This window comes from Hyperolius riggenbachi, chromosome 1 (genome assembly GCF_040937935.1).
Source record: "Hyperolius riggenbachi isolate aHypRig1 chromosome 1, aHypRig1.pri, whole genome shotgun sequence".
In the NCBI taxonomy this organism is placed as follows: domain Eukaryota; kingdom Metazoa; phylum Chordata; class Amphibia; order Anura; family Hyperoliidae; genus Hyperolius; species Hyperolius riggenbachi.
In genome coordinates, this window is record NC_090646.1 from 518329025 (window position 1) to 518347799 (window position 18775).

The following is an 18775-nucleotide window of genomic DNA, read 5'->3' on the forward strand; positions in this document are numbered from 1 at the left end:
GTTTGCATGTCAGTTTTTGGGTCATTTTAAATAGTGTTTACGGTTCCTTACAATAGGATGACCTCATCGCAGTGGAAAGGTCCAGTACAAAATCCTTTGCATGTAAATGTTTTTTGGAAGCATCCTTCATTAGTGTAGGTCTGTAACTCATGTTGCAGCTGTAATGAGTGCAGTTGTTTCATTAAGAGACCCTACAGTTAGTGTGCAGCTTGCTTTAGATGCAATTCCATTCCTCTATTGTTTACAAAACTAAGTTCAGTACTTGTATATTATACCATCTGCAGAGTTTGGCAGCATCCTGTAAAAGTTCTATTTGCTGCCCTAACACGATCTAACCTGTTTTTTGCAAGCTGAAAGCAATGGCTTTCCTTTGCACCAGGTCCCGAGTCAATGTGTATGCTGCAGAGAGCACAGTGGAATGAAGTCCCGAGCCTCAGGCAGTATCACACTCAGAGAGGAGGGTGCATAGCAGGGCTCCTGCTTCTGTAAGGAGACTCCCAGGGCACTCCACACAAGTTTTGAAAACAGATTCATGCTGCGAAAAAAAGACTACCTCCCACGTGAGCTGCTGATAATTAATATCAGTTTTGTCCAATACTTATGTAATCACACTTTCTGCAGCCAAGTGCAGCAGGCACCCCTCCTTCAAAACCCTTTAACTTTGGTGCAAAGCATTACACAGACTCAGGACCTGGTGCAAAGGAAAGCCAGGGCTTTCAACTCTCCATAAATGGTTAGATCGTGGTTGGACATCAAATAGACCTTTTACAAGAAGCTGCCAAACTCTGCTGATGGGATAATACGTAAGTACCCCAAGTTCTACCTTTTTTATTGAATACAGTGTTATGCCTTCCAACTAGATAAGTACATATGAAGTATATAGATCATGGCACAAACATAATGACTCCTGCTATGGAAGTCTACACACTGCTGCCACAGGGGTTGATGCTGTGGGAATCTCAGTGTAGGTGGCACTTGCTATAGCGCCATGCTAGAGAAGGTACTTGTCAGGATCTGTTATGAATTTGTTTTCTACAGTCTGAAATATTTACATTGGCTTTATCTGTATATAGTAAACTAAGGGGCATGGCATAAACAACAGTATTACTTCATCTAAATAAAGCAAACCTGTAACACAGATGCTAAAACTTGGCACCTGATAAACAGGAGTAACTATTAGAGCTGAACATGAGAGCAATCAGTACTTCTGGAGATAGAAAAGTGACAGCAGTTCAGCTTTGCACACGGTAGATGGCTTTCAGCTGGGGTTGTGTACAGGGGCCCCTGACCCTCTCGATGCATCGGTAAGCAATCTGCCTGGTGATTCAGCTGTATAGTGTACTGGTTAAGGGTGCCGTCTTTGATGTAGGCGTTTGAGCCTTTGATCAGAGTTTGAATCCCAGTTTAAACCAGTAAGGAGTCTATGGGCAAGAATCCTGCGTGCCCTAAGTGGCTGCAGCTCTGAAACGCTTTGAGGCTACCAGAATTAAAGCATGATATAAATATGTGTCTTAGTGTACCTCAGCTGAATGAACTGCTCTACTCACCCATTAAAGGACAACTGTAGCAAGTGAAGGCTGCCATATTTATTTTCTTTTAAGCAATACCAGTTGCCTTGCAGCCCTGCTGATCCTCTGCCTCTGATACATTTAGGCTACTTTCCCACCAGGACGTTGCGTTTTAGGGGACGTTATGGTCGCATATCGTGCCCCTAACGCAACGCATGGTGGTGTTGGATGTGGACATCAGAGCGAGCCGCGTTGTGCAGCTCACTCTGGTGTCCGTGATGCGTACTCTTGGATGCATGCGGCATCACATGGTCCCGCCAGCCAATCGCCGCACAGAGCGGCCGCTCCAGGAAGTAAACACTGCATAAATCACGAAGTGCAGCGAATATTCATTAGCTATGTGCCTGGCCACTCTCCCCTCCTCCCCAACATTACTTAGCATGTGTAAGCAGTCTAACGTACTGCATGCAATACTTTCTCTTGACGTCTTGTGTTACAATGTAACGTGGGCACTGTGAAACGCCCATTGATTTTTCATTACTGTGCAGTGGTCTGCGTTACAGGCTGCTCTAACGTGCGCCTGTAATGTCCCACTGTGAAAGAAGCCTTAGGCATGGACCCTAAACTGGCATGCAGCTGATCAGGCGTTTTAGACATTGTATTATCTGACAAGATTAGCTGCATGCTTGTTTCTGGTGTTATTCAGACATTACTGTAGCAGAAAAAGATCAGCAGGGCTGCCTGGTAACTGGTATTGTTTAAGAGAAAATAAATATGGCAGCCTTCACATACCTCTGGCTACAGTTGTCCTTTAAAGTTTACTGAGCAGTTAGGGTACATTGTTGTTTTTCCAAGAATGAACCTCTCCATAAAGGAGGTCTTTCATGCACTGTGCCATTGAGGGGCCAAAACTCACATCTATGGACTACATCTCCCAGCATGCATTGCAGTAGGCCAGGAGTGCCCTCTGCAGGTAGAATCTTTGAACTGCCAGTTGCTGCAGCCTCTCCAGGGGCCATGGAGCACTTCACGTGTATGGTGGACTACAGAGCAGCCCCCCATATGCAAGTCATAGCATTTTCTCCAATGGGTCAGTGCTTTACAAACCACCCTTATTGAGAAGTAAAATTGTAGGAAGAAATATGTATCCTGGGTGCTCAGTGCAGCGTAACTTAATGCAATTACCAGGAGAAATGCTTTATATGTAGATAATTTGAGGCTAAGCTCCACCTTGACTGAAGTAAATATCTGTATTCCTTATATGCTCAATTTTGATCACCCAGGCTTGCTCTAGAATAGCACTTTAGGCCTGGGACCCACTAGCAGCACTTTTCTAAGCGCCAGTGATTTAAAAAGTTCTAGCTAATTGCATTGCTGAAGTGGGATCACTCACAGCATTACATTTAACAAAAAATCCCCCATACCATTACATTAGCAAAAGGTTTACAAATCACAAGTGTTAAGAAAAGTGCTACCAGTGGGTCCCAGGCCCCAGTGTGAAATATCAGGGCTGCCATTTGTTTCCCTTTTTAGACGGTTTCAGGCTGTCATACTGAGTTCTTGCTTCAGTTTGAGTCAAGCAGGTACAACCAGCATACAGCCAGGCAAGTGAGAACAGCTGATCTGTATACAGTATAATCTTGTTATAGTAAAACTTCAGGTATAGTAAACTAAAATAGCCAGGTCTTGGCCAAGTTCCATTATAAGTAGTATATGGGTGTAATATCGGGTAGAGTAAGCCCAGATATAATGTAACTTTAGTTATAGTGAATCTGTTTTTAGCTCCTGTGGTATTCTGTATCTAGCTATAGTGGAAAGAAGGACGGCACATGCATAATGTGGAGGCAAGTGGGCCAGCAGCCAACTGTAACATACTATCTGCATGCTACTCTGGGTCTGAGGATTACCTCAAAAAACACCAGCTGATGCATGGGTTAGACCACAACTGGTGGCTGGGCAGATCAGCCAATCGCCAGCTGAGAGCATTGTTATTAGTCACCTTGCCAGCCCCATAAAATCACTTGCACCACACTGGCCCTCTGCCCAGAATTCTACTAGAAGTTGCAGGTTATAGAGATGAAGTAATTACTTCTCTTACACCATTAGATTATATATACACACACACACACGAAATGACTTGATCCTTCAGAAGACAGTTTAGGCTAGAGCTCTGTACAGACTGCCGTACACAGCATATATTTTCTGCATAGGTGGCTCTGACCAACCAAGAAACCTCTAGGGTGTGTACAAGGCTTAAGAGATGACAGATGTAAATATATTGTCCAAACATAGTCCAATAGATGGACGTGAAGCCAAGCAGTAAACAGTGTTACTCCTACAACAGGGGTGCCCACACTTTTTCGGCTTGCGAGCTACTTTAAAATTTGCAGAGGCCAGGAGATCTACCAACGTCTTAAATGCTAAGCACGCCGCCCCCCCCCCCCCCCCCCCCCCGCGCGTAGGTTAGCCAGGTATATGGGCCCTCAGTATAGGTTAGCCAGGTATATGGGCCCTCAGTATAGGTTAGCCAGGTATATGGGCCCTCAGTATAGGTTAGCCAGGTATGTGTAAGTATGGAGGTAGTGGCTACCTCAATCCGGCGGTTGAGGATCCTCTGGACTCCTGGAATGCTCTGGGACTGGCATGCAGGCCGCCGGCCAATAAGGACGCAGGGGAGAAGAGGCGGCGAGGAGAGAGGGAGGAGAGAGTCAGCGCGGCCGCTACATCATGGCTGGGGGCAACGCCAGGCACGTTACAAGCACGCACGCCACAGGCTGCCCGCCGCCATGACGTAGCGGCCGCGCTGCCTATCTCCTCCATCTCTCCTCGCCTGCATCCTTATTGACCAGCAGCCGGCAGCTAAACATGATGAGCTGCTGGCCGCAACTTTTTATGAGACGCGGCCAAGAGGCCGAAAAAATAACCATGGATGTAATAAATATAAAAAGGCTGACCTCTAAGAAGGGGCAATGCCATTATAAGACAAATTTTAATAAGCAGACGCAAAACCGGTAACGCCTTTTAGGCACTCTAAGCTCTGCACCTTGGGTACACTGCTTTATTTGATCTGAGGAAGTGGACTGTGCTCCACAAAACGCATTATTGTTTTTGCGTCCGATTATTAAAATTTCTTTCCTATATTGGCGTTGCCTCTTCTTCTTAGAGGTAAGCCATTTTATATTTATTACATCATCATTTTATGGGGCACCTTCTCCCTCCCAGTTATATTGTTTACAGCCCCCTAGCTATTAGAGGTTGCTGTCAATTGTTCGTTTTGTGTACCCAATCGTTTTTTCTAGAGTGCGACCCACACATTTGAAGACAAAGAACCTGAGTGGGGACGGGATTTCCTCACTTGTTTTTATACTGTGGTTGCTGGTCTTGCTACCCACCTTTGTGAGTACCTCATCACTTTGTATTCCATCATAAGGGGCTCCTGGTCTCTCTGTGTTTTTCTTGTATCCGTAGGAAGTGTTGGGACTCCTCTGGACAACACACCTCCCCACTCCTACAATATGCCCATTCTACTGACACTTCACACAATACTTTGGCATCTGTTGGGAGTTTTAGAGAAATGCAGACAATTTAGTTTCGTCATACATAAGCATTTCTTATATACTTTAACCAGGCTTATACAGTAATAACTGGCCAGGTATTGGCAAGACTTCACAACAGATGGAGCATTATACTGCAGTGATAAGACAACTGGCAGTATGCTACAGGTGCAGCAAAGATGTCCTCCCATGTATTCAACACTTCCTACTTAAGGGGCCCATACACTCGGCCAATTTTCTGGCCGACCGATCGATCGCAAATCGGTTGGCCGATCGACGGCCGATTTCGATCGATTTCCATCGAACTGGCAGGGTGGAAAATCTAGGTCGATCTGATGAGATTGCTTATCATTTTGCATTGGCCCTAATGGAAATCTGATGGCAAAAAAAATGCCATCAGATCGAATTTCAATAGATTTCAAACTGAAATCTATTGGAATTCTATCCTAGTAAAAAAATGTGCAAAAAACACATCAGATAGATCATTAGATGGATTTCTTATCAATCTGCTGCTAATCTGACGAGTGTATGGGCACCTTTAAGCTGGAGATGAATAGCCAACGGTTAGCCAGCATTTCCTGGAAGTAGTAATATACACAGTATTTTGTAAGAAAGAAAAAATCGTTTATTTGCATCCTTTCCAGTCATAACCCATACATTATCAGCAACATGTACTGTTCCCTGTGTACGCACAGCAGTTCTACAGCCTATTCACAGGCAGAGTCCCTTTTTCATAACAATCAAGTTTAAATAATGTAAATTGACTCAAAACAAATTAAAATCAATGTCAATTTGTCCACTCTGCCTTAACATCTCTGTAAAATTCCTAGGACATTGCACAATTATACGCTTCCAGTACCATAAAATTGGGAAGCTGTTATACTTCTTCCATTCTGTGAGAAGTGTCAGTTATGTAAAGTTATGATTCTGTGGGTACATTGTCACCTAGCAACACACCGATTGCCCCAGCTGGCATGGAAGGTCTGGTCACACTGCAGGCAGAGATTAGTGGAAGGTCAGTGGTCTCTCCCAGAGAGAAATGGGGAGCAGCATGTGAGGATTGCACTCAAGTTTCCAGTATCAATGACAAGGTGGCAGAGAGATGTAGTTTCCCACAATCCCTCTTTCTTTTGAATACATTTCATTTAGTGTAATTTATTAGCTACATAAGTCAGTAAAGTCCAGGGTCTGCTTAGCATCAAGGCTTCTTCGCTTTATTCTTCTTGTTCTTCTGAAACTTTGTGTGGACCACTTTCAGCGTCGTTAAAAAGTTCCCCAGGAACAAGAGGAGAAATGTCAGAGCCAGCACAAAGATCTACAAGAGTCACAAGCAAAATGGCAGATCATTAGTGCAAATTAATCAGCGAATGCCACAAATGCACAAGAAATGTATAGAAGCTGTTCATTTAGAAGTGTTGGCACAAGTATATATATATATATATATATATATATATATATATATATATATATATATATATATATATATATATATATATATATATATATATATATATATATATATATATATATATATATATATATATGTGTGTATGATGTGACAGATTTATATAGTATACTTAAAGAGACACTGAAGCGGAAAAAAAAAATGATATAGTGAATTGGTTGTGTACTATGAATAATTACTAGAAGATTAGCAGCAAAGAAAATATTCTCATACTTTTATTTTCAGGTATACAGTGTTTTTTTTCTAACATTGCATCATTCTATAATATGTGCAGATTACACAGCACTCAGCATTCAAAATGATTCTTTCAGAGCAGTCTGAAGTAATGACCTCTCCTTTAGCAGAGAAAAAGTAAACAGTTCACTTACAGATGAGATAATAAAAGTCAGATAACAGCCCTCTCCACGACTAAAGGCTCATACACACATCAGACTATAGTCTTTGGAAAATGAAAGATCAGAGACCAATCTTACCACCCTTCATGTAGTATGAGAGCCATACTCTACACAGTCTATTCTGTGGAGCTGAACTCCACATCAGACAGAAATCTTTGCAAGATGCTGCACACACAGATGCTGTACAGACACAAAAGATCAGTAAATGCAAAAGATCTGTTCCTGCCAAAAATCCATTCCTGCAAATTGCAATGATAGTCTATGAGATCTGCAGATCATCATACACACATGATTTAACTGACATTCATCTGCAGATCAGATCCACCAGGATGGATTTTCAGATCTGCAGATGAATGTCAGTTAAATCATGTGTGTATGATGATCTGCAGATCTCATAGACTATCATTGCAATTTGCAGGAATGGATTTTTGGCAGGAACAGATCTTTTGCAGATACTGATCTTTTGTGTCTGTACAGCATCTGTGTGTGCAGCATCTTGCCAAGATTTTTTCCTGATGTGGAGTTCAGCTCCATAGAAAAGACTGTGTAGAGTAGGGCTCTTATACTACAGGAAGGGTGGTAAGATTGGTCTGTGATCTTTCATTTTCCAAAGACTATGGTCTGATGTGTGTATGTGGCCTTAGTCGGAGAGTTAATGGCTTGTATGCATAGAGATAACAACTGGAGTCTCTTAACTCTTCCAGTACTGGAAACAATTAGACTGATGTATCTGATCTTAATGTTTTATTTCTTAGCTGTACTACACATACAAGTCATAATATCATAATTTTTTTTTCGCTTCAGTGTCTCTTTAAAGGTCTGATCTACATTATCTGTATGTTCTCCTCTGAAGCAAAATTAAACCTTTACTCTATTCCTGTAAGATATAATTCTGCAGCCATTCCCACTGGCCGCCGAACTAAAGGCATAGGGGGGGGGGGGGGGGGGGGATGCTGGTGTTGTGCCTGCACTGGAACATCTAGACCAGTGATCTGCAGACTTGGCTCTCCAGCTGTTAAGGAACTACAATCCCACCTTGACCATAGAGGCCTGCTTCAGCACTAGTTCTTCATTGATGCTCTGCTGGTGTTGATGTGCTCTGAATAGTGGCAATTAGGGATGAGCGATACACACGCTCCTGTCCAAATGTGGGGCCGCTGCAGAGAGGGTTAATTTATCTATAGTAGCTTATGTCCTCTTGTCGCAGCGCTCCATGCTCCACACACTCCCTGATCACAGCAGAAGTTTCAACTGCGAAGCATGACGTATGAGGAGGGTGGAGCACCACGGCATGAGGTTGTCATCCAGGTCAATTAACCCTCTTCAGACATGAGCGGGTACAGTATCGCTGCTCCTTCATCCCTACTAGTAATCGGTAAGAAACTCTACCCTTTCTGAAACCTCTGACGCTGCAGAGGTCTTTGCCAGGTTTTGGTACCTCAAATCATTTATCATGCATAGAGTGTTTGAGGGGGCTCAATGTAAAACTTGCACTGGGGCCTATAGTGCCTTAGCTACACTGCTGCTGAAGTTCCATTTCTCAAATATACCAAAATATCTCCCTGCCTTGTAGTCACTTTCCTGAGACTGGTGTCACAGAGACAGCATGAAAGGTAATAAATAAAATCACGCTTCAGCAAAAGATATGCAATTACCTTTTAGCAGTGGCTAAAAGGTAATTGGAAATTAGTATCAGCTGGATAGTGTATTGGTTAAAGTGAATCTGAAGCTAAATAAAAAAACAAAAAACTTGAAAAGAACAAAAAAAGGAAAGGGGAGGCTCTGGGTCCTAATGAGCCTTCCTGTTCCTCTCACGGTCTCCGCGTTCCAGTACTGGCTCCTCCGTTCAAATTTCCCACCACGGAAGTCTTCAGGAGCCCAAGTGCTCCCAAAGACCGATGGCTCCGTACTGCACCTGCGCTAGACAGCATGCTCACGCATGCGCAGGACGGAGCGGTCCATCTTTGGGAGCACTCTGGGTCCTGAACACTTCCAAAGCCTTGGACAAAGACGGGGAGCAGTCTCTTAATCAATCGGTAGGAGATTGCTAATGGGGGATCCAGTGTGGGAACCCAGGGACTGTGAGGAGAACGGGAAGGTTCTATAGCAGTGATGGCTAACCTTGGCACTCCAGCTGTGACAAAACTACAAATCCCATCATGCCTCTGCCTCCCCGAGTTATGCTTAGAGCTGTCAGAGTATTGCAATGCCTCATCGGACTTGTAGTTCCACCACAGCTGGGGTGCCAAGGTTAGCCATCACTGTTCTATAGGACCAAGAGCCTTCCCTCTCCTTAGAGTATCTGAAGCTAATTTTTAAGAAAGAAAAAAAAAACAGACTCCCTGTTAAGGGCACTGTCTCTGACCAAGGAGATCCGGATTTCAATCTCAGCTCTTCCTGTTCAGTAAACCAGCACCTGTTCAGTAAGGAGACTTTGAGCGAGACACCCCAACACAGCTACTGCCTATAGAGCACACCCTAGTGGCTTCAGCTCTGGGGATTTGAGTCTGCCAGGAGAAAAGGGTGATATAAATATTCTGTGTCTTGTCTCTTATTTAAAAAGAAGCTTTACCCCAATTGAGGTATTGGAGATGATTCAGTAAATGAGCAAGCACCAGATGTAGCAATTCCTGCATCTGCAGCACCGTAGGAACTGTATGGCTATGGAAATAGAGAAGCGGGCATCCTTGGGTTTCTAGACAGATGAGTCATGCACCTGCTTTGACACCTGCCCTGATGTTTTGCTATTTATCAATAAAGATGAACAGAACTGTCAATCCCACAGCACAAGGAAATGCATTTCTGGAAATCTGAATGCCAGCCAGCCATCCACATAGATAGGTAAAGGGTGAGTGGCCTGAAAGTGATAACATACTCCTGCAGCAGTGATGACAATAGAGCGAGGTCTTCATGATCAGTGATACTACCGGTAATTAAACACGGTTTTGCTGTAGCAATGTAAGTGCCAGCAAGTGTCATGAGTGAGTGCTTGTACTAGCTAGGTGTGGTCCCAGCGCTGTGACACACAGCAGCCTCTAATAATGGGTAGCCAGGCTCCACCCTTGATAAACTTACACAGCAGATGTGAAGCAGCAGAATGTACAAGTGATTCATACAGCTGGGTGACAAATTACGCTGCTGCAAGAACAGCTGATTTTATGAAGTGACAAATATATATGTCTTTACACCTCACAACTCTGATAAAAGACTTCCAAGTGGTCCTTACTGACAGCTTTGTGACAGAGTGTGAATCCCTAATTGCAGCCAGTAAATTATGAACACTTAGGCTTGGTTCATACATAAACCTATACATTTCCGGTCCAGTCCTGTCAGCATGCCATCAGTTTTACTTGACAGGACTAGGAATGTACACCCTTTATGTGAACACGCCCATAGAAAACTGAAAAGACTGGACTGGAAATGTACTCTTATGTGTGAACAAAGCCATACATACACAAACACATACAAAACTGACAGGACAGTACTGGACTGGCAATGTACAGGATTTGTGTGAACACATGCAAAGAAACAAACAAAACTCATCCCAAATGACAGGATAGGCATGGACACCCTTTTATGTGTGAACCAAGCCTAAGTAAGCTGTGATCCCAATAACACACAGTGGACCAGCAGACCAATTGGCAATCGGGTAATTACCAAACCGGTAATGCGAGTCCATCAAACCCGCCAGACCTCTCTGGATAGAGCAAGTGGTTGCTTATGAGTCCGGCTAGTTATAATGTCTATGAATGCCGATCACTCTATGGACCCTCTCTAGGGGAAAGCAGAGCGTCACGGCTGTCCCCAGTACAGCACTGCTATAGATCGCAGGGCTGTACAATGTAAATAGATGGCGGTTTCACCGTCTAAGTCTGATAGCCTGCGCATGCATGATCCCCTGCAATCTCCACCCCCAGGACTTGACACCAATTGGCGTTACACAGTCCTGGGGAGCCACCTTGCAGCCGCCGATCAGCGTTAGGCGGTTGTAAGGTGGTTAAAGCTCATTCATAGCCACAGCTGAAACTTACAGCAGGTCCAGTGTTGTGAGTACAACACTTCCTTGCCTGTCTTACCTGCAGTAGCAGCTGAGATTGATTGAAATGTGTCAAGTTGCATGCCATTGCCTTATCACCATATGGTAATCACTAACCATATGCCAGGCAGACTATTAACAAAAAACCCCTATGGGAGGAGAGAGATCTCTCATCCCGCCTTGTCTGTACTGGCTGGGATAAGGAGTTACAGAGTCAGATTTACAGATGCCCCAATACAGGTGAGAGCAGGCAGGGAGGCATTTGAATGGGGGATGGGAGGAGGTTTGGCAGACTTAGCCAGCCAGGCATTAAAGCCTGGAACACAAATTCAATATTGATTGGCCAACCACTGCCCAATTTTCCCACTACCCTGTAGTATGAGAGCTTCCCTGAACAATCTTTTCATAGTATTCAAAATCTGTTGGCTCTCATGCTACACGGAGGTGGTAAACTTGACTGCATTAAAGTTGTATGTTGAAAATATAAAAGAAAGTAATTGGAAAATGTGCAAACACATAAAGCTTGCATACATTACCTGCCACTCTTTACACTCTTTGTGTCTGGACAGTTCAAAAAGCGTCACTGCATTATACAGCTGCCAAAACTAGAAAAAGAGAGGGATTGTTAATAATGTGAAAAGCTGTAAATCTATCAAGTCAATTTATAACTAAGCAGCCCTAAAGAATATGGAAAACCTACAGTGCTGCTGTGACTCGATACTGCACTCTGCTGGTCAAGTATGGTATGTACAAATAAAAAACTGTTGCTCAGACATCAGCCTATTTCAGGCAGCCTCCCTGGAATTCATGCAACACTCCAGCAGGAACACACAACGAGTCTCCCAATGTTCTGAAAAGCCAAGGTGTGACTAATGATGGGCATGTCTAATAATCAAATATGGATTTCCTCTGGAAAGTGGCACATGGCCCTGTACACTCGCTTCCCTATTTGTTCTATTGGCCCATCACTGAGTGGAGTAACGTTACAGGGGCATGCGTGGCTCTCCTTAACAATGCTTTTGGAACGGAAGACTGTGGATAGCTGCATGCTGTTCTTTCTTATTTGATTTTACTACAGGTGCTCTTTTTGACTTGTCAGTGGTGGGGCTGGGCAGCGAAACAACGTGGATACATTATCTAAAAACTACAGCATGCCAGAGTAATACACCATAGCTGGTAGTTTAGGACCCATTTATAAAAGTCATTAATGCAAAAATATAGGTGTGGCAGTTTACTGTGGCACACAGGTCTTTCAGGTGACAAAGCGCAAGCCTCACCATTCAGGGTGTGCAGACGGTCATCACCACTGGCCAGTGTCGGTGAGAGCATCTGCCATTCAGATAGTGACCACAAATCAACCCTTTACATATACCAAAGCTTTCATTTCCCAAGAGGGGTGGGATATTCTCCCTCACACATCATGTGACTGGATTTAGCCAATTGGGCTAGCATCAGAAAGAGCATCTCTGCAATTTTTTAGTTTTTTCCTAACAAAGTAAGGACCTTGCCCCACAAAGCTCCATTTCACGGTGCTTTAAACTTGGATCTACAGTATTTTTTTTAAAAGACAATGGCCTCAATTCACTAAACTTTATCAAACACTTTATCACAGTAACATTAGCTTTAAGGAATTTTGAGCGTGGTATGGTTGTTGGTGCCAGATGGGCCGGTCTGAGTATTTCACAATCTGCTCAGTTACTGGGATTTTCACGTACAACCATTTCTAGGGTTTACGAAGAAGGGTGTGAAAAGGGAAAAACATCCAGTATGTGGCAGTCCTGTGGGCGAAAATGCCTTGTTGATGCTAGAGGTCAGAGGAGAATGGGCCGACTGATTCAAGCTGATAGAAGGGCAACGTTGACTGAAATAACCACTCGTTACAACCGAGGAATGCAGCAAAGCATTTTCTGAAGCCACAACATGCACAACCTTGAGGCGGATGGGCTACAACAGCAAAGGACCCCACCAGGTACTACTCATCTCCACTACAAATAGGGAGAAAAAAAAAAAAGAGGCTTCAATTTGCACAAGCTCACCAAAATTGGACAGTTGAAGACTAGAAAAATGTTGCCTGTTCTGATGAGTCTCAATAGAGTCAGAATTTGGCGTATTTGGTGTAAACAGAATGAGAACATGGATCCATCATGCCTTGTTACCACTGTGCAGGTTGGTGGTGGTGGTGTAACGGTGTGGGGGATTTTTTCTTGGCAAACTTTAGGCCCCTTAATGCCAACTGGCCATCGTTTAAATGCCACGGGCTACCTGAGCATTGTTTCTGACCATGTCCATCCCTTCATGACCACCATCTACCCATTCTCTGATGACTACTTCCAGCAGGAGAATGCACCAGGTCACAAAGCTCTAATAATTTCAAATTGGTTTCTTGAACATGACAATGAGTTCACTGTACTAAAATGCCCCCCCCCCCCACAGTCACCAGATCTCAACCCAGAGCATCTTTGGGATGTGATGGAATGGGAGCTTCATGCCCTGGATGGGCATCCCACAAATCTCCATCAACTGCAAGATGCTATCCCTATCAATATGGGCCAACATTTCTAAAGAATGCCTTCAGCACCTTGTTGAATCAATGCCATGTAGAATTAAGGCAGTTCTGAAGGCGAAAGGGGATCAAACACCGTATTAGTATGGTGTTCCTAATAATCCTTTAGGTTAGTGTACATGCATAAATAACTAGTACAAAGCTACGACATGGGAGACAGATGTCGTAAGGAGGACATTTTTTGATTTGCTGGTTTTCCCTTCAAATATCCAATCAGGTACAGGAGGAGGGGGAAGAAAAAAATGCATGAATCTAGCTGATTACCTGTTGAGAAAATTAGAGATCAGAGAGAATGATTTTGCAAAATGCAAAATCATCTTGCAGTGTGTGGGCTGTGTACGCAAGGGCTAACTCCTGTAAGCTGCCGCCTCCTTTCCAATGTGTTACAAGCTGAATTCCATCTTTTTATTCTTCTGCCTTTGGAGCGGATGTTACAGTTTAGGAGGCGGAAGTGTAATAAGATGGAATGCGGCCTGGGACACATTGGAAGGTGGTGGCCTAGGTGTGTAAATCCTTGCGTATTCAGCCAACGCACAACCCAGGATGATTTCGCATTTTACTAAATTGTTCTCGCTCACCATTAGTGAAAATCTCTCGCTGCATTGCAGCAGGCCTAGGAAGGAAAGCCTCCATCCCTGAGTTTATACTATACCATTTATGTACTGTAATTTATTCACAGTTCTGACTATCAGTAGATACACAATCTGGAACACTTACATGGCCAAAGAAGAGGAAGGGGAGTATAAATGTGAGTCCTCTCCACATCCATGACTGAAATCCCTCTAGAAGATCAGAAGAGCGGTTATATTCAGCAGACAAAGCCTCTCACACATGAAACACAATTACCTTATATTCAGTGTATATAGACAGCCTAAAATGACCTGCACACGTGCGCAACAACCCCCACCCTACCACAAAGGTAAACTGTACACAATTGTCCAAATTAAGTCCAAACGCATCAAACCAGTGTAAATGTATGTTGTAGAGAAGGTACTGCAGGATGTGCACCTCCAGCTCCCCACTGACCTCTATGTGGGCTCTCTGCTGCAGCTGCTGTGTCACTGCACCTCTGTGGAGGTTCCAGAGCAGGTGTGAGCATTCTTCACCCAACAGACAGAGTGATAAAATCAGATAAAGCTAGAGGGGTGTTCCACAGCCCTGCTCAGACAAGCTTTAGAGGCAGTATGTAAAGGTCACAAAACATTTGGAAAAACTTAGGATCTCATGTAAACAATTACAGATAGTAGGCTAGAAGATTTCAACTCTGCACTATTCCACTTCTGAGACTGAAGTTGAATTAAGTAACAGTACCGGGATGAAAGTCTGCCAGTGATGCACCATATTACTTATGCTAGTGTAAATCCATAGCCTGGCCAGTTTTGCATAGTGTGGAGAGACATGAGAACCACTGTCAGCTATTATATTTGTCTATCATTTCCTGGCATATGAGACACCTATAAGGGGACAGGATGTGAGTGAAATTGCTCTAGCGCAGACTGAATAAAAGCCTAACAGAGCTCAAATCGGGTCAGTCTGGATGGAATTTGGATACCCTGTCACAGATGTGATTAAGATATGTGCTGCTGAATGGATGTAAACATGGTGCAAATTTATGTGATATGGGGAGTCCCTCCTACCCCTTTTCTCCCCCACCCCCCCTTTTGGTGAAACTGAGTATTGTATACAGGTAGTCCCCGGTTAACGGACGAGATAGGGACTGTAGGTTAGTTTTTAACCTGAATCTGTTCTTAAGTTGGAACATTGTGCCATCTCTGTCCCCTGTACCTCCTCTGTGCCCCCCTGTGCCTCCAGTGTCCCCCTCTGTGTCACCTCTGCCCTCCTTATACAAGTTTAAAAGCTGCTTATACAAGTTTAAAAGCCATTTTTTCTTAGAATTTTTTAAAAAGTCCAATTTAAAAAAAAAAAAAATGTTTTGACTTGATCCCATGGACACAGAGAATCCATGCTGTTTGTATCGGCTGGTTGTTCGTAAGTTGGGGACTACCTGTACTTGTAATTGTTAAAAATGTATCTGTTTAAAGAAAACAAACAAACAGATCATTATACAGAAACCATTTTTTAATTGCAGTCTTTAGCTTTCTTCAGCTACAGAAAGTCAGCAAGACTATTCTTCTGTGAACCCAGTTAGTGCAACAAAAAATAAAATTAAAAAAATAAATAAAAAGGGGCGATATGTGAAATGATGTGATAAACGTGTATGTACATTACAAAGCATTAATAACCAGGCTGTTTTATAGGTTTTATTTTGCTGCTTGAAAGTGTTAATTTCTAGGCATGGAAGTGTGACAGCTTCTGTCTTGGCAGTACCTTGTCTGGAATATAGTTAACATCACTGAATAGCAAATTACAGCCATACAGTTTTCCTGGCAGAATACAACTTCTGAGGGCAGAGGGAAATAAAATACATGAACTATTGTCCTTTTTCTAACTCTGGGACACTTAATAGGCTGCCACTGATTAAATACAGTAAAACATTCATATCATCAGTTTATTTTCACCTCGGGTTCAGTTTAAAGCAAATGTGAAGTGAAAATAAACTTAAGTGAGATAATGTGTGTAGTGTAGTACATGTAGATAATAAATAGAACATTAGTATCAAAGAAGAGAGTCTCATTGTTTTCCAGTGCAAGAAGAATAGAATTATCAATGCAAAAGAGCTTCTTTGAGCTAGTCAACTAACTTGGTCAAAATAACTTCTGTTTTTCTGAAGATAATAATCCTGAAGTTTGTATAGCGCTTTTCTACTGTTGGACTCAAAGCACTCAAGCTGCAGCCACTAAGGGTGCACATAAGGGGCCACCCTGCAGTGTTAGGAAGTATTGTCTAAGGACTCCTTACTGTATAGGTACTGACCCTAGCCAGGATTCAATCCCTGGTTTCCCAGGTCAAAGGCAGAGCCCTTAAAGTGAACCTCCGGACTAAAAATCGACTCAGCAGCACTGAAAAGGCTTGGTGTTTCTTTAACAGTTTTACAGCATCAGAACTTTGTTTCTCTTATACAAGCCTCATTTTTAGCTGCACAGAAGAAAACTGCCCAGGCTTTTTTCCCCTGATGCTGTGCAAAGCATGATGGGATTTCTGATTTTGTTGTTCTCGTTCTGCTGTTTTGGTGCAATTTTTTTTTTTACATTTTTAATTTGACATTTGAAGCCTAGCGTGTGCAGCTGGGAGGGGTTATCAGGACACAGGACAGTTGGAACTGTGTCCCCTGCTCCTTGTCACCTCCTTTCAACCAAAAAGATGGCTGCCCCCATGACAAAGATGGCAGCCCCCATGAATCACAAACATTTGCCTGTTCTTTTAAAACAGGGTGGGTAAGAGATTAGATTACCTATCTATTCTAATTAACATAACTAATGTAACTTGATGACAGTATGTTTGTTTAGGCTGACGTTCCCCTTTAACTAGGACACCAGTACACTATCTAGCCAAGAAGAGCTTAACTACTTTGGCCTTTTGGACGTATAGCATACGTCCATAAGGCCGCATGTGCGCTCCCGCGGCCGATCGCGCACGCGCGCTCCCACCCCACGGTTCGCTACCCAGGGAATCAATGAATTGGGACATGGTGCCCGATCACTGATCCCTTTCCCGGTCAGAAAAAGTGACGGCTTCTCTCGGAAGCCTCGACTCTTTCTGCCTGTCACGCCCCCCCTACGTCTCTCGTACGCTTAGAGTGACGTAATGTAAACAAACTCATGGCTGCCATCTTGTGGCCGAATAGTAAAACTGCATCTACATTAAAAAAAAAAAAATATATAGATAGATAGATAGATAGATAGATAGATAGATAGATAGATAGATTTACCGCAGGGTCTAAACTTTTTAAATATTCATGTAATGAAATTTCTATTTATTTATTTTTATTATAAGCTTGTAAATAATGATGGATGCAAAACGGAAAAATGCACTTTTATTTCCAATTAAAATATTGTCGCCATACATTGTGATAGGGACAAAATTTAAATGTTGTAATACCCGGGACTATTAGGCAAATACAATACGTGGGTTTTAATTATGGAGGCATGAATTATTTTAAAACTATAATGGGCTAAAACTGAGAAATGACATTTCCATTTTTTCTTATTCTTCCTGTTAAAATGCATTTACAGTAAAGTACTTCTTTGCAAAATGTACCACCCAAAGAAAGCCTAATTGGTGGCAGAAAAAACAAGATATAGATCAGTTCATTGTGATAAGTACCGTATTTTCCGCCGTATAAGACGCACTTTTTCTCCCCCAAAAATAGATAGAAAAAGTCCATGCGTCTTATACGGCAAAGGCAGGGAATCCCCAACTTGCGAACGCCCGCCGATATGAACCGCCGACCCGCCGCCATTGGGGATCCCCTGCCTGTGTGCGCTCGCTGTGGCTGGCTCCCCTGCGTGCTTAAGGTGTCCCCCTCTATTTTCCTCCTGCCCCCTCCATGTCTGCATCTCCCCGGTCCCCCCCGCGTGTCTCTGCTATCCTCCGATGTAAAGCCTTCCTCCCTCCGGGTCTGCAGCGGCTTACCTCATACATCCCGCCGCAATGACTGCAGACACCCGGCTACTCCATGTGTTCCCTCTACTGCGCGGCTTGTACTGATTGCGTCATCAGTACAAGCCGCGTAGTAGAGGGAACACATGGAGTAGCCGGGTGTCTGCAGTCTTCGCGGCGGCATGTATGAGGTAAGCCGCTGCAGCTGTAGACCCGGAGGGAGGAAGGCTTTACATCGGAGGATAGCGGAGACACGCGGGGGGGGGGGGGGGGAAAGAGACCGGGGAGATGCAGACATGGAGGGGGCAGGAGGAAATTAGAGGGGGACACCTTAAGCACGCAGGGGAGCCAGCCACATGCTACTTGGGAGAAACAGGACTGATGGGGAGAGGGACACAGGAGGACACATGGGGAGAGGACACAGACTGACACAGGAGGACACATGGGGAGACTGACACAGAAGGATACATGGGGAGACTGACACAGGAGGACACATGGGGAGACTGACAAAGGAGGATACATGGGGAGACTGACAAAGGAGGACACATGGGGAGACTGACAAAGGAGGACACATGGGGAGAGGTGCACAGGAGGACACATGGGGAGACTGACCCAGGAGGACACATGGGGAGAAGGGGCAGTCAGGACACATGTGGGAGACAGGTAGACAAGGTGCACATGGGGAGAAGGGACACACAGGACACATATGGGAGACAGGACACATGGGGAGACGGACACGGGAGGACATATGGGG

General features: G+C 43.8%; 2 protein-coding genes and 1 long non-coding RNA gene across 3 annotated transcripts in view; 1 reads left to right on the forward strand and 2 right to left on the reverse strand.

The window, feature by feature from the left end:
• The window catches only part of LOC137524764 (uncharacterized), a 56147-nt gene extending 51091 nt beyond the window's left edge, over positions 1-5056 (reverse strand). Inside the window, exon 1 of the long non-coding RNA XR_011022775.1 lies at positions 4901-5056. This is a non-coding gene — a long non-coding RNA (uncharacterized lncRNA). The remainder of the gene's footprint in view (positions 1-4900) is intronic.
• The window catches only part of LOC137524723 (coiled-coil domain-containing protein 63-like), a 143508-nt gene continuing 125298 nt past the window's right edge, over positions 566-18775 (forward strand). Inside the window, exon 1 of the mRNA XM_068244940.1 lies at positions 566-803. The gene's annotated coding sequence lies outside the window, so the exon portion shown is untranslated. The remainder of the gene's footprint in view (positions 804-18775) is intronic.
• Positions 5665-18775, reverse strand: part of TMEM120B (transmembrane protein 120B) — a 71358-nt gene continuing 58247 nt past the window's right edge. The window contains exons 10-12 of the mRNA XM_068244961.1: positions 14239-14303; positions 11495-11563; positions 5665-6377 (exon numbers count right to left, since the gene is read on the reverse strand). Coding sequence (XP_068101062.1) covers positions 6261-6377; positions 11495-11563; positions 14239-14303 — 251 coding nt within the window. The 3' untranslated portion in view covers positions 5665-6260. The remainder of the gene's footprint in view (positions 6378-11494; positions 11564-14238; positions 14304-18775) is intronic.